The sequence below is a fragment of the Cetorhinus maximus genome, chromosome 1, assembly GCF_964194155.1.
Source record: "Cetorhinus maximus chromosome 1, sCetMax3.hap1.1, whole genome shotgun sequence".
NCBI lineage: Eukaryota > Metazoa > Chordata > Chondrichthyes > Lamniformes > Cetorhinidae > Cetorhinus > Cetorhinus maximus.
This window is the reverse complement of record NC_135879.1, coordinates 109466133-109479947: the sequence shown is the minus strand read 5'-3', so window position 1 is coordinate 109479947 and position 13815 is coordinate 109466133. Positions and strand designations below refer to the sequence as shown.

At 41.1% G+C, this 13815-nt stretch overlaps 1 protein-coding gene across 19 annotated transcripts in view; it reads left to right on the top strand.

Annotated features, from left to right (window-relative positions):
* The window catches only part of lcorl (ligand dependent nuclear receptor corepressor-like), a 144749-nt gene that overhangs the window by 32751 nt on the left and 98183 nt on the right, over positions 1-13815 (top strand). For 17 of the 19 annotated variants that reach the window (XR_013577113.1, XR_013577116.1, XR_013577112.1 and 14 more), the window contains exon 2: positions 9020-9085. The exons of the other annotated variants lie outside the window; for them this stretch is intronic. Coding sequence is in view for 12 of the 17 variants with exons in the window: in XM_078545494.1 (XP_078401620.1) it covers positions 9020-9085 (66 nt within the window). In the remaining 5 variants the exon portion in view is untranslated. The remainder of the gene's footprint in view (positions 1-9019; positions 9086-13815) is intronic. 19 annotated transcript variants of the gene reach the window in all.

Genomic DNA, 13815 nt, shown 5'->3' with positions numbered 1-13815 from the left:
TGGGGCACAGTTTCAGATGAGGGGGGCTTGCAACCTCATTTGATGCTTCTACGTGAGCCAAGTTTGGGAACCACTGGGTTAGATGTTAGGCTGTTCTTTTCCTGCATAATTGCAGATTTATGGAGCAAGTTGTCAGCCAGGGCATTGATTGCTGATTCACCCACCAGGACTTTGACAGAGCTGAACAGCTACATGGACATGACACTGTATAAGTGGTAGGTACCAAATAACACTAGTCATCAGTATAGTGTCCTGGACTAGTTTTGATTGCCTAGAGCGATTGAAGAGTAAATGTCTAGATTTCTTTCGGCCTGCAAAATTGGCAGGCGTATCAGTAACCAGAGAGAACAAAAACAGAATTACCTGGAAAAACTCAGCAGGTCTGGCAGCATCGGTGGAGAAGAAAAGAGTCGACGTTTCGGGTCCACATGACCCTTCAACAGAACTGAAGTATATAAGACTATACTTCAGTTCTGTTGAAGGGTCATGTGGACCCGAAACGTCGACTCACGTCGACTCTTTTCTTCTCCACCGATGCTGCCAGACCTGCTGAGTTTTTCCAGGTAATTCTGTTTGTTTTTGTTTTGGATTTCCAGCATCCGCAGTAGTTTTTTGTTTTTATCTTAGTAACCAGAGAGCACAGAATTGTTACAGTGCAGAAGGAAGCCCATCGAAATTGGCAAAAAAACTCAGGATACCGAGGATCATGTAAAATATGCATTACGTGCTAAGATCTGGAATCCTTTAAGGATGATAAAACGGATTCAATATTAACTTTCAAAATAGTTGAATATTTTCTTGAAAAGGAAATAGTCCAGGTCTATGGAGAAAGAACAGAGGAGTGGGACTAATTGGATAACTTTCAAAGAGGTATGATGGGCCAAATGGCACCTCTCTCTCTGCTTTGTGGTTCAATAAAGTGGCCTTGGTGTTTGATCGAGATTTTATCACCTTCCGCAGGAGACTACCGAGAAAGGAGGGCGTCTGTTGTCTCCCGATGCCTCATGCATCGGAACTTGGAACATTTTCATATGTTTGTGTAACTTTGCCATTTCAAAGACCACCAAGTGTCACTCAAACATCGTCCGCCTCAGCTGAAACCCTCATCCATGCCTTTTTCACCTTTGGGTTCCATTATTCCAAATCTCCTGGAAATCCCCCCATGCTCTGTAAAGTTCATCTCACCCAAGACTCTGCTACCCTGTATCTTAACTTTCAGCAAGTCCTGCACGCCTGTTACTACTTCTGTCCTTGCTGACCTACATTGGTTCCTGCCCTTTCAATGTAAAATTCTCATATTTAAATCCTTTTATGGCCTTGCCCTTCCATTTTTAATTTCCAACAGTCCTAGAATCTTCTATTCCGATGACCTTGTGCACCTACCTATTCATGCCCCACCTTGCCCCAACATTGCCAGCTGTGCCTACAAGTCGTCAAAAATTCAATTGCTAAATGCTTCAGGCTATCCCTCTCCCCCTCTGTCAGAAACCCCCTTAAAATCACTTCTCGAATGTCTCCCCTGGCTCTGTTTTGTTTATGTCCCTGAAGCACTTTGGGATGTTTTTGATATTGAAGGCAAGTTGTTGTATATGCATAAAGAACTATTTGTCCCTATTCCGATGTGGACCATTTTAAATCTTCAGTAAGTTGGAAAAATAACTTCATTCCATCTGGTTTACTTTCCAAAAACAAGGTTGTTGAGAGTTATAATCAGTGTAAATACTGAGATTGTACCTAATTTGTCATCCTCACTGATGAACTTTTTTTTTCCCTTGGTTCGCTGGGTAGGGAAAACTTTCATAAGCTTATATGGCATATAGAGTGATTTTTGTTGAGCATTTAGCTACTTTTGTATGAAATTTGTCATGTCAGGATAAAAGCAAAAAACTGGATGCTGGAAATCCAAAACAAAAATTAAAATACCTGGAAAAACTCAGCAGGTCTGACAACATCTGCGGAGAGGAATACAGTTAACGTTTCGAGTCCGTATGACTCTTCGACAGAACTAAGGAAAAACAGAAGAGAGGTGAAATATAAGCTGGTTTAAGGTGGGGCCAGGTGGGGCTGGATAGAGGGCCAGTGATAGGTGGAGATTGCCAAAAGATGTCATAGACAAAAGGACAAAGAGGTGTTGACGGTGGTGATATTAGCTAAGAAATGTGCTAATAGGTGACATTAAGGGTAAAAAGCAGCAAGGTACAGGTAGCCCTAGTGGTCCAGGATGGTCTGAGGGCTCTCCGCTTCTTCCTCGAACAGAGGCCCGAACAATCCCCATCCACCACTACTCTCCTCCGTCTGGCTGAACTTGTTCTCTCACTGAACAATTTCTCCTTAAACTCCTCTCACTTCCTCCAAATAAAAGGTGGATGCCACCCCCCCCCCCCCCACCCCGGTGGCATTCCGCAGGGATTGTTCCCTCCGGGACACCCTGGTCCACTCCTCCATCACCCCCTACACCTGAACCCCCTCCCATGGCACTTTCCCATGCAACCGCAGAAAGTGCAACACCTGCCCCTTTACTACTCTCCCCCACACCCCCACCCCCCTCCCCTCCTCACCGTCCAAGGGCCCAAACACTCTTTTTCAAGTGAAGCAGCATTTCACTTGCACTTCCCTCAATTTAGCCTACTGCATTCACTGCTCCCAATCCTACATTGGAGAGACCAAACGCAGACTGGGTGACCGCTTTGCGGAACTGTCCGCAAGCATCACCCAGACCTCCCTGTCGCTTGCCATTTCAACACACCACCCTGCTCTCATGCCCACATGTCCATCCTTGGCCTGCTGCATTGTTCCAGTGAAGCTCAACGCAAACTGGAGGAACAGCACCTCATCTTCTGACTAGGCACTTTACAGCCTTCCGGACTGAATATTGAGTTCAACAACTTTAGATCATGAACTCTCTCCTCCATTCCCACCCCCTTTCTGATCCCCCTTTTTTCCAATAATTTATATATATTTTTCTTTTCCTACCTATTTCCGTTATTTTTAAATGTATTTCGATGCATTGTTTTATCTCTGCCTTTTAGACTATTTCGATCCCTTCCCCCAACCCCACTAGGGCTATCTGTACCTTGCTCGTCCTGCTTTCTACCCTTAATGTCATCTATTAGCACATTTCTTAGCTAATATCACCACCGTCAACACCTCTTTGTCCTTTTGTCTATGACATCTTTTGGCAATCTCCACCTATCACTGGCCCTCTATCCAGTTCTACCTGTCCCACCCCCCCTTTAAACCAGTTTATATTTCACTTCTCTTCTGCTTTTCCTTAGTTCTGTTGAAGAGTCATACGGACTCGAAACATTAACTGTATTCCTCTCCGCAGATGCTGTCAGACCTGCTGAGTTTTTCCAGGTATTTTTATTTTTGTTTTTGTTTTGTCATGTCAGGAACTCTTTATCATCTCTGCTGCTGCAAATGAACATTTTAAAATTGGGTCCTAACAGCAAGAGGTGATCTTTCAATGGAAGTGGGGAAAAAATCATGTAGAGGTGCACTTCTTCCTGTGTATTCATAAATTTCATTGCTCAGCCTATATTTCTGTGAGCGTAACCAAAATGAGAATGAGCTTTGACTGCTCAATGATTAGACAGGTTCCTTGTGAGTATGTTACAATCTGAAACCAAGGCAAAACAAGTGAATATGAGAGGGAATAGATTTGAATTGGGATGATGCCTCCAGTTTATTTTCTGCTGTAATGATCTGTCACTCCAGGCTTTCATAGTGGTTAAAAAAAATATTGCTGCTTGGAATTGAGCATACAGCAAAGCTGTAGTGAGGAAGATCTCTACAACATGAATGTTTTTTTCTTGCATGGAATAACATAATTGAAGCAGTTTATTTAGCAGTGGCTATAAAAGCTGCTTTTTGTCAGGTATGTATGGTACCAAGTTGGAAATGAACATTTTTTGGCAACATTGGGCTTTTGCAGCCAAAAATATTTCATTGATTTGCTACACAGTTAATTTTATAACCTAGCTGTCTACTTCAGTACTAAGCAAAATGTATTTGTATATGGTCAGTAGAAAGAAAATATATATAGTGACTTTTACACTCTCAGGGAAAATGTTTCAGCTAGTTGGTTAGCTTTGAATTACAGTGATTAATATGTAGACATATGCTGCAGCTACTTTGTGCAGAACAAGGTTCTGCAATAAGATGAATGTTCATTACTCTTTATAGTGGTTGAAGGATCAGTGAATCATCAGGGGTGATCTGTATGTGCAGATAACCAACAAAGTTTGTGTCTCAAAATTTGTGCAACATAAATAGTAATGTTGGGATTTGGGCAAATTTGAATTAAGGACATACTAAGTGCAATTGAGGAGCAAGATGTTCTGTAGTCTGACCTGCTTTGGAGCCCCATCAGTATCTGTAAAAGTGACCATTGGAGAGTCATTAAAAGCCAGGCCTATCACAATCTTCTCAACACGTAGGGCTGGACAGTAAATTCCAGCATGCCACCGATACCCACATTCCTAGAATTAATCAATTAGAAACATCGTTCTCTGCTTCAAACATTTCTGCAGTTTACCCTTAAAATAAGTAAATGATCTGTACCTCATCCACTCTCCCTATGGCTGCCAATTCCATGTTCAATTGATTTTTCTTAAATCTCCTTATTCTTGGTGACAGTTTTAAATGGTTGACATCTCATCACTGACTCTCCAACTAAAGAAAATAGTCTTTTCCCTGTTGTCTCATTCCAAATCTATAATTTTAAAAACATCTATTTTAAATTACCTCTCTGCTTCAGTGGAAATAATCCCAGTATTGCACAATTTTCCTCATAATTATAGTTTCCTATGCCTGGTGTCACCCTGCACTATCTACACTAAAGCTCTCTGTGGTTTCAGTGCCCTTTGGAGGCTACATTAGCCCCTGAAAATGGGCATAGGGATTGTCCTGCAGGGTTAGCCTGCACCTGTTCAGTGCGCTGAAGGCAATACGACAGACAGCTTCATGCTGTCTGTTCATTGTAATGATTGCTGCGTGCAACGAGCAATAACCGTGCTGTTCTTTAGCTTCATGCATCAGCAGGGGACACAAAATCATTACTTGTTAAATCATGCTTGCACTGCTTAAAGGAGTTATTTTTGATCATTGGGAATGAGCAATGTATAACCATGGGAGATCGCGTGCACCAGGGTCTTCCAACGCTACACTGGAGGGTGGAGGAGGTGGAAAAGCAGAGGTGTCCTCTATCCACCCTGTGGTCTTAAGTCCTCCAGGCACTCGATGAGAAGGCAGTGGGAAAAGAGTCATGGAGCTAAATGCCAGAAACTCTGCCTTTAGGAGCATGGAGTCCAACACCATCTTGGCACAGAGCTTGGAGCATGGGACTGACAGCAAACTCCATCAACACACTTGTGGAATCATGATATAGCATCTGATGGCCAGTGCCTCAACTTCCACTGCAGCTAATCAGCTTCCACCAAAAGCCTTGAGCGCCACAGTTGATGCTCAGACTGTTATTAGTCGAGGCTTGCCATACAAGCTCATACCGCTGTCAACATTGCTGTGGATTCAAAGCAAATTCCAGTTCCAAAATGCCTATATTTATACTTAATATTAATGCCAGTCCCAATATTAAATTTTGGTCCTCGTTCATGCCCCTCCATATCTCTAACCTCAGCCCTATCCCTCCTTTGTCACATCATTGGCATCTATGACTTCAGCCAATCAAGCCTCCTGGTCTGGAGGTTTCTTTCTAAACCTCATTATTTCCACATACTCTTTCAAGACACTGCTTAAAATTCACATCTATGACCAAGGTTTTAGCTACGCTTTTGGCTCAGCATTTTTTTGTATGTTGCCTCTGAAGCACTCTGCTATGTTAATATTGGTGATTGTTGTGCAGGCATAATGGGTCAGCTGGTCTCTACATTCTTGTCTTTTTAATTTTAGTCTGGATTCAGTATCTTTATTCAGTGTCATTTCTGATTCTGACTTTAAAGAGTAAAAATCATATTCTAACAACTAATAACATTTATGGTTTACAGTTGGTATGTCTGTTCAATGTATTCTGCTCACCCATGAGACTAAACCTTTCCCCAGGCTTAACTATAAGCAACCAATGCTGCTACTCCACTTCTAAACTCTGCTCTTTGCCACCAACTATGAACATGGCGACTGTGACAAAGATAAATTATCCCCCCTCGTCCTCCTTGACATGTCTGCAGCCTTTTCTCGTTGTTAACCACACCATCTTCCTTTGGTGCCTCTCCACTGTCATCCAGCTGGGGTAGGACTACACTCCCTTGGTTCCTTGCTTATCTAATCATACTCAGGGTGTCACTTTCAATGGCTCCTCTTTCTGCTCCCCCCAAGGATCTATTGTTGGCTTCCTCCTGCTTTTCACATACATACTGTCCTTCAGTGACATCATCAGAAAACTTCAGTCTTCTCTGCATTCAATTGGACGAAATTTCTCATCCAGTGCTGGATGTCAGATAAGCAATTTAGTAATTAGCAATGCTGAAGGAATAGAAAGCTAATGGGTGAGGTAGAACTGGGTCTTGTCAGGGTAAACTAACACTGTTTTACCTTTGTCACAGTCACCTGGGATGTCATTTGCAAGCTTTTGACAAGAACCGTTTCTGCCAAGCCATGCGACTATCTGTTTTGGCATTCAATAGTTGCTCCAGTGTCTTAAGCAGAAGTCGCGAAAGCACCAATACAAGTTTTAGTTCCTTTCAGTGATACCGTGGCAAGTGGATGGGGGCAGCATATGTGTGTAATTGCATTTGGTTGTCAAACCTTGAATTTAGCATTGGATCATGAAAATCATGAAGGAACAGGAGGAAGACTGAGATATCCATTAACTAAGATAATGAACGTATTGCCGTTCTACCCTGCATCTGTTCCAGCTCTGTTCCCATCTCCAGATACTGTAAACACTATTAATACTATTTAACATTGACTGTGGCCTTGTCCATTATATTTACTTTTTGGACTTGTCATTTATTTGGCAATATTTTAGAGATGTTACAATACCAAATGGCCCCTATAACAAGGGTTATAATAATCAGTATTAATTAAAAATCACCATTAGTTTTCAAAGTACTGGCACAATCTAAAATGTGCTCCACAGAACACTAGTTTAAATAAAACCCCAGAATTTGCCCAAAAAAACTGAATTTGATTTTATCAATCAATATAGCTATCAAATGTCTCCTTGCCTGCAGCAACCTAATTAGGACATGTCTAGTTTGATAATGGAACCAAAGCATGTTATCTCTCCATTTTGATAGGATTCCATTGGTGAGCACAGTGATGCCCAGGTTTATGAAAGGTGTGCTTATGCAGTTATGAATTTGTTTTTATTTAATTGACTGTGGTAAACTTTTTTTTTAAAGCTTTGCTGAGCATGGTGGTTCCTGGTGCAAAACAGATTTCTGGTTCTTGCCTTTCTTCATGTGTGAACTAGGACAGCTGAGTGCAGTCCTAACCTACACGCGTCCAAATGCACACTTGAGTATAGGTCACGAGATAGCTGAGAGTTGTGACCCCCTTTGTATAGGCACAGGATGCTGAGGCTGGTGGTGGCTTTGCCAATGCTCTAGTTGCTATGAACAGGGTTAAAGAATGGGATCTTCTAAAGTTGCAGAATCTCATTCAGTTAACAAGTACAGTGTCAGATTGTATTTGGGCATTCTTTGAATGATCATTGTGGTTAAGCTCCTCCTACTTACAGACCACAACCCCAACTGCCCCATGCTTCACTTTCACTTTGAACTCTGCCAATTAATCAACTGCCTTCATCCTTCACCAAAATATTCTTTTTAGCAAGAACTTTGAAATCCTGGCTTTGAATGAAAACTGGCCTGGATGTTAACAGCTTTCCACTTGCCAAAAGCCTCCACACTTAGTTATACTTACCACCAACTAGCTCACTCAAACTGTTGTGGTGGCTTTTGTCACCCAGTCAAGTTTGGTTTCTTCCCACCTCCTAGCACCTTCTCCTACAAGTATCTCACCCTGTTCCACTTTTTGCTGTCTAGAATGACTCCAAGGGACTGGGAAGGCAAAGACTTTCCTTTGGTACCAATTGCCAGTTTAAGCTTCCTCTCCTTACAGGACTAGCAATTTACTTTTGTGGACTGCTTCTGTCTTCTGAAAGCTTTCACCACATGTCTGCTTAATCAATTTCTTCTGGCTGAAGCAACTCAAATTGTTTGATTCTGAAAAGGATGTTTTTATATATGCATTTAATTGTGTTTACATAATATAGAACTTTATGAAGCTGAAAGTTCTCTGTTTAATGCAAAAAAATACATTTCAGCTGCAATAACAGTTATGTCTGAACTGTGTATTAAGTTGGTGAATTGTTAGTTTCAGAATTTTGGAACATGCGTAAAGGAAAGTTATTGTTTATAATGACAAGAAAAAGCACGATCCCAGAATATCCCAAAGCACTTCACAATCAGATCACTTTTTTTTAAAGTGTAGCCCCTCTTCTATAGGCAAATCTTATACACAACAAGGTCAAAAAATGGCAAGTGAGATGAATGCTTAGATAATACTTTTTTTGTAATTTTGGTCTTGGATACAGGGTAAATGTTGGCCTGTACACTGAAAAAATTCTTCCTGCCGTTCTTTAGGATCTTTATGTCCGTATGTTGCATCCAAAAGACTGCAGATCTGATGATGCAACTCTTTTTCAGTGCCTTACCTAAAGTGTTGGTCTAGATTATGTGATCCAGGTCCTGGAGTGGAACTTGAATCCAGAACCTCTTGACCTCTGCTATGAGTGAACACCAATCAGCTGCCTGCACTGCCCCACACTGCATGAGTGCCTGGACCTCACTCCTGCACCTCACTTGCCAATGACTGGTGCCACAAGCAGCATTGTAAGAAAATTGTAATTTTAGCTGAAGGTGAAATATGGGAAATTGTATTCAGACTGTGGAATGGGTAGAAAAATATCTTGTGGTAGTGATAAAATACTTACAGTACTTTGTGTCAAGGTACTTTATTGCATTTGTGAGCTAACATATTAACGTTTTATTTACAGGGTTCGAAAGCATCCTGGAAGGGCTTTATGGACCAGGGTTACTCAGAGACCTCAGTTTATTTGATGGTAAAATGTTTGTTTTCTGAATATGGCCATAGGAACAAATTTACTTGAGATTCAAATGAGTGATTTATGGTGTAATGGAATTTGAGGAGTTCTTGATGTGGGTTTCAGTTAAAATTTAATTGAAATCTGCATAAAATGTTTCAAGAATTTAAAATTCCAAGTATCCTATCCCCATCGAATGCTGTTTCCTTTAAATGAAAATATATACAGAATAAATTGGCTAGTTTTGTTTGTCCGTCTCTAAGAAAAGCTGTCTGTAACTTAAGCTCCACTTAAACTATAGTTCTAATTAAATCAATAACTTACTTGAAAATGGGCAAGTATCTGATTCTATTTTAAATTAAAATGAAACCTGTTTTGTCGTCTTCATGTGCTGTTCCTTAACTATCCATAAAAAGGACAATATACTGGGAATCCATTTACTGTGATGTATCCTGTTCCTTTAATGTACTGGCAGTTATATAATGTAAGCTAAACGCACAAATGATTTTGTACTTTTAAAATTAATTTTGCAAAATTATTTCCCTTGACTTATTATTTAAACTTCCTTATCCACACCTTTCTGAAAGTAGTTTATTCATATTTTAAGGCAAAATGATCTGCAGCACGGAACACACATTGCCACAATTCCTCAATAATTTGTTACTTGTGTAGAAAAATTGTACATAACTCCTTATAATTCAAAAATGCCTGCATCTTTTAAGTTAAAATTCAGTTTTAAAAATTTCTAAAAGCACTGAGAAATGTTAACCTTTAAAATTTGGAATACTCATTAAATAAAAGCACCATGTAATGTGGTACTGAGTCATAGCAGTCCTCTAAAGTACCAGGCTTGGTGTCTGGTTCTCTTGAGTCAGCTGATATCAGCTGGAAAAGCAGTGGGGAAGCTAGTCGTCTAGTTGCCTCTCCCTTAATGGAAGGGACAAATAAAACTTTAGAAATGCTGATAGTTCATGAATAAGGCTCTGAAACCAGAGACCGTTCATTATTGCTACCAGGTTTGGGGAGTATTCAGCAGAGAACATGATGTATTCAGTTCCAGAACATATGATTCAAATTAATTGATAAGGAAATTCTACCCTGTGCCACTACAATGTTGAATAAACAGTAAGTAGTAGTGAGTTCAAGGTTCATATAGAGAAAAGCAAATCTTGCATTGTGTCCTTAAACCTTGGTAAAAAGTTAGAAACACAGATCCAGTCTCCTGCACTCTTTCTAGTGAATGTTAACAAGCACCAGGATTCTACTGATGCAGAATAATTAGTATGGTTTATTTTGCCTCATCAGATCCTGTTGATAATTGGGGCGTACCAGTCAGGCAAATGACTTCATACCCATTGATACCTTATGTGGCTAGTACTTAGAGGGCTAGCTACTTTTGTAACAGATAAGAGACATTTCCAGGACTTGTGGCTTTTGAATTCATTATTCAGACCTAGGACAGGCCCTAACACACGAGAGATTCTTGAGCCACTTCTAGGGAGGTTTAAGTTTCCTGTTGCTTTTATTGCAGCTTTTATTTTTGGAATGTCTTCTCCTAAGTCGGATGCAAAAACAGCTAAAGAGCCTATCCTTTGAGGTGAGAGAACGTGCACCCATAGGACACAAATCCCTTGCTGGATCTCAATCCAGTATTCAGTGCTAGCACTTTGGACTCCGATTGCCGAAGCTGCCTTGGGTGGGGCCAAAACCAACCCACCTGACTAGGACAAAAACAAGTCTGTCATTCAGTCTAGGTGCATGTAACCCCACTGGTTGACTGTATTCTAATCTTCATTCATCAGAACTGTCTGGGTTGGGGCCCAAACCCTTAACCTTTTAGCTCAGGTCGGAATGCTACCACTAAGCCAAAGATTTTCTTCTGCTTTGTTTTTAAAAGCTACACCTGCAAATGGAAATTTGAAATAAGAGAAAATGCTGGAAATGTCCATCAGTCAAAGCAGCAAATGTGAAGAGAAAAGACACATTTTGGCCTTTCAGTTAACGAAGGGTAGACACCCAAAACAGACCCCTTTTTACACATGCAGATTGACTTGAATCCAGTCTATATTATTAACAAAAGTCAGTTGCAGCAGTGTGAAGTGAGGTTGTATGGACATGTCCACATCAGTCAGCAACTACTTGTTTTTAAGTTCTTTTTAATGTGAAGGGTTGCAGAAATAAGCATGAAGTAAACTAGTAACTGAGTTATGGAGAAAGTGATTAAAAGAGGTAGCCAAAAACCTGATTCAAGAGAGGGTTCTTAATAGGATTTTAAAGATGCGAAATGTGGAGAGGTTTAGGGAATGAGCTCTAAGGAAGTAGCTGACTGTTTCTTTGGAAAAAAACAGAGCTGGGTGAGAAGAAAAAGCATAGAAGTCAACATAACAAGACATCTGAAAAGGACTATAGGGCTGGAGGAGATAGGATGATGCAAACTCACGGAAGGATTAAAGACTAGTGCCTGGATTTTCATCCTCTAGATGGGTAGGCGGAGTTGGGAAAATTCCAGGCTCGGCCCACCTGCCTCTGGAGAAAGTGCTTGTCAAGGTGCGATCTTCGTTGTTGGGAGCTGGGTGCGAGCTGGAGTTGGACCAGCTGACCTGGGAAGAAGTAGGGAGGCAACCGCCGGGTACCGAGGCTGGCTGTTTAAAAGACCCGCCTCGGTACTGTGGGACTTTGCCCCAGTGAAAAAGTGTACATAATGAGGCTTGGCTGAGAGCCCAGACATCTATTGGAATAACAGAACACCTGCTCCCCAGAGGAAACATTATTTAATTGACAGCTCAGGCTCCCTGACTGCTACGGTCAATTTCAAAATGTTTGTTGACATAAATAAGTGCTTTCAAGTGCTTGTGGTTTATGGCTTTTTTGAAACTTCAAGTGGCCTGAATAATTAACACTTTATTAGCTTGCAGTCCAGACCTTTTTCTCAGGAGAAAGTGATCAACGGATTACATTTTTTCAGGGGTTTCTTCTCAGACATCCCACTTTACACTGTGGTGTTCATTGGTTGTAGAAAGTATAGTCAACAGTGGGTCAATTGGCTTCTAAGTGCCAGAGCCTGGCAGTATAAGAGGTCATAGGGGATGGATGGAAGGGCAGAGCTTGGCAGAGAGCATGAGAGGGGGGAATCTTTTGAACTTCGCTTTTAAAAGATCCCCTTATGCAGACTAGGGTTCATGACTCCTGAGGGGCCATGAACCACGACTCTTTTAGAAACCTGGTCCGACTCCATGAAAATCGGGGAGGAGTAGGACCAGCCTGTTTCCACAGTGGAGGTCACGTTGGGATTGCCAGATGTGGGCCTCTGACAGGAAGCAGCCCAAATCCTTTAAAGGCATTCCCAAAAACCACACAACCCGGGAATGGGGTCGGAAATCCCAGAATCTTGCTGTTTTTTAAAGGGTTCCTGAATCAACCCAACTTGCTGAAAATCTAAGCTTAGGACTTTTAATTTAATGTGGTTAAACAGAGAGCCTGTGTAGCCAGAGTACATGGGTGATTGCCTGCCACTAAATTCCACTGGCCAATGTTCCAAAAGTTTTTTTTGCACAATTGGTCACTTTTTAAGTTGTTGTGTTTGCGCGGCTGCATTTAAAAAAAATTAAAGGGCCAGTGCACTACAAAAAAGGTTAGAGAGTGCGTTGGTGGCAGGATAGGTTCAGGACCAAATACAACCCTATGTTGCATACAGTCTGTTTCAGTGTGTGGTTGAGAGGGCAGTGGAGTTGGTGGAAGGAACTGACTATGATAGCACTGGATTTCACATGATAAACTGGAGGATTCTTCCAGGACTTGATACCAGACAAAACTTTGACAGCACAGAAGCAGTTGAAGGATTGAGATTGAAGGTTCCTTTAAAAACGTTTTTTGATTTCTTCAGCCGGCAGGCATCACAAGTCTTATATACCCTATTTCTTATATGCCCTATTTCAAATAGCTTACCCTGCTCACCTTTAATTTTATGTTAGGGTAGCTTTCTAATAGATGGTTGCTGTTGAACACCATGTTTGATAAAGGTCCTTGGTTCCCAAGTTTTCCTGACCCCAGATAAACTGAATGCAAGTTTGAGACTCATGGCTAGGTTATGACATCCGGTCATTGCGTCCATCTATTTCAGAATTTTCATTAGCATCTTGACTATTACTTCCATATCATTCATTTCCTGAACTGGTTGTGCAAGGTTAGGAAGGATACCAAGATAGAGGTAATTTGATTTTTGACTTGCAACCTAACTAACTACACTAAATCAAAGTTTGGTCCTACTTCCTTGGAAAGTTTGGAATAGGAAGCTGAGCAATTAAGGAAAGCAGGTGGGGACATAGATTGTTAGCCAATGATTGAAAAGATATTCAGGGATTGGAATGGATGAAACATTTCCACCTCCAATGTAGTTTACACTCGAAAATGTGAGGTTTCTGTTCAGTTTGGACTAGAAATTGGAAAATTATAACCAAGCCTTCAGGCCCTGATTTTTATCTGGTTGTCTCTTGGAAGCTACAATGCCGAATACCCCAGTCCTGGAAGGGCAACAATGTTTTCTAACCAAGTTACTTTTACGATGCAGGTCAAATCATATGTGGCAACTGCAGTAAGTTCCTTTTCAAAACATTCTGTGCTCTAGAACCGTAGAGGGATAACAGAAAATTGCTTGTATAGTACTGATAGGTCTGATCAAAAAATCATGTATCAAACAACAACTTGCACTTATGTAGTGCCTTGAACATGGGATGCCCCAAATGCTTCAC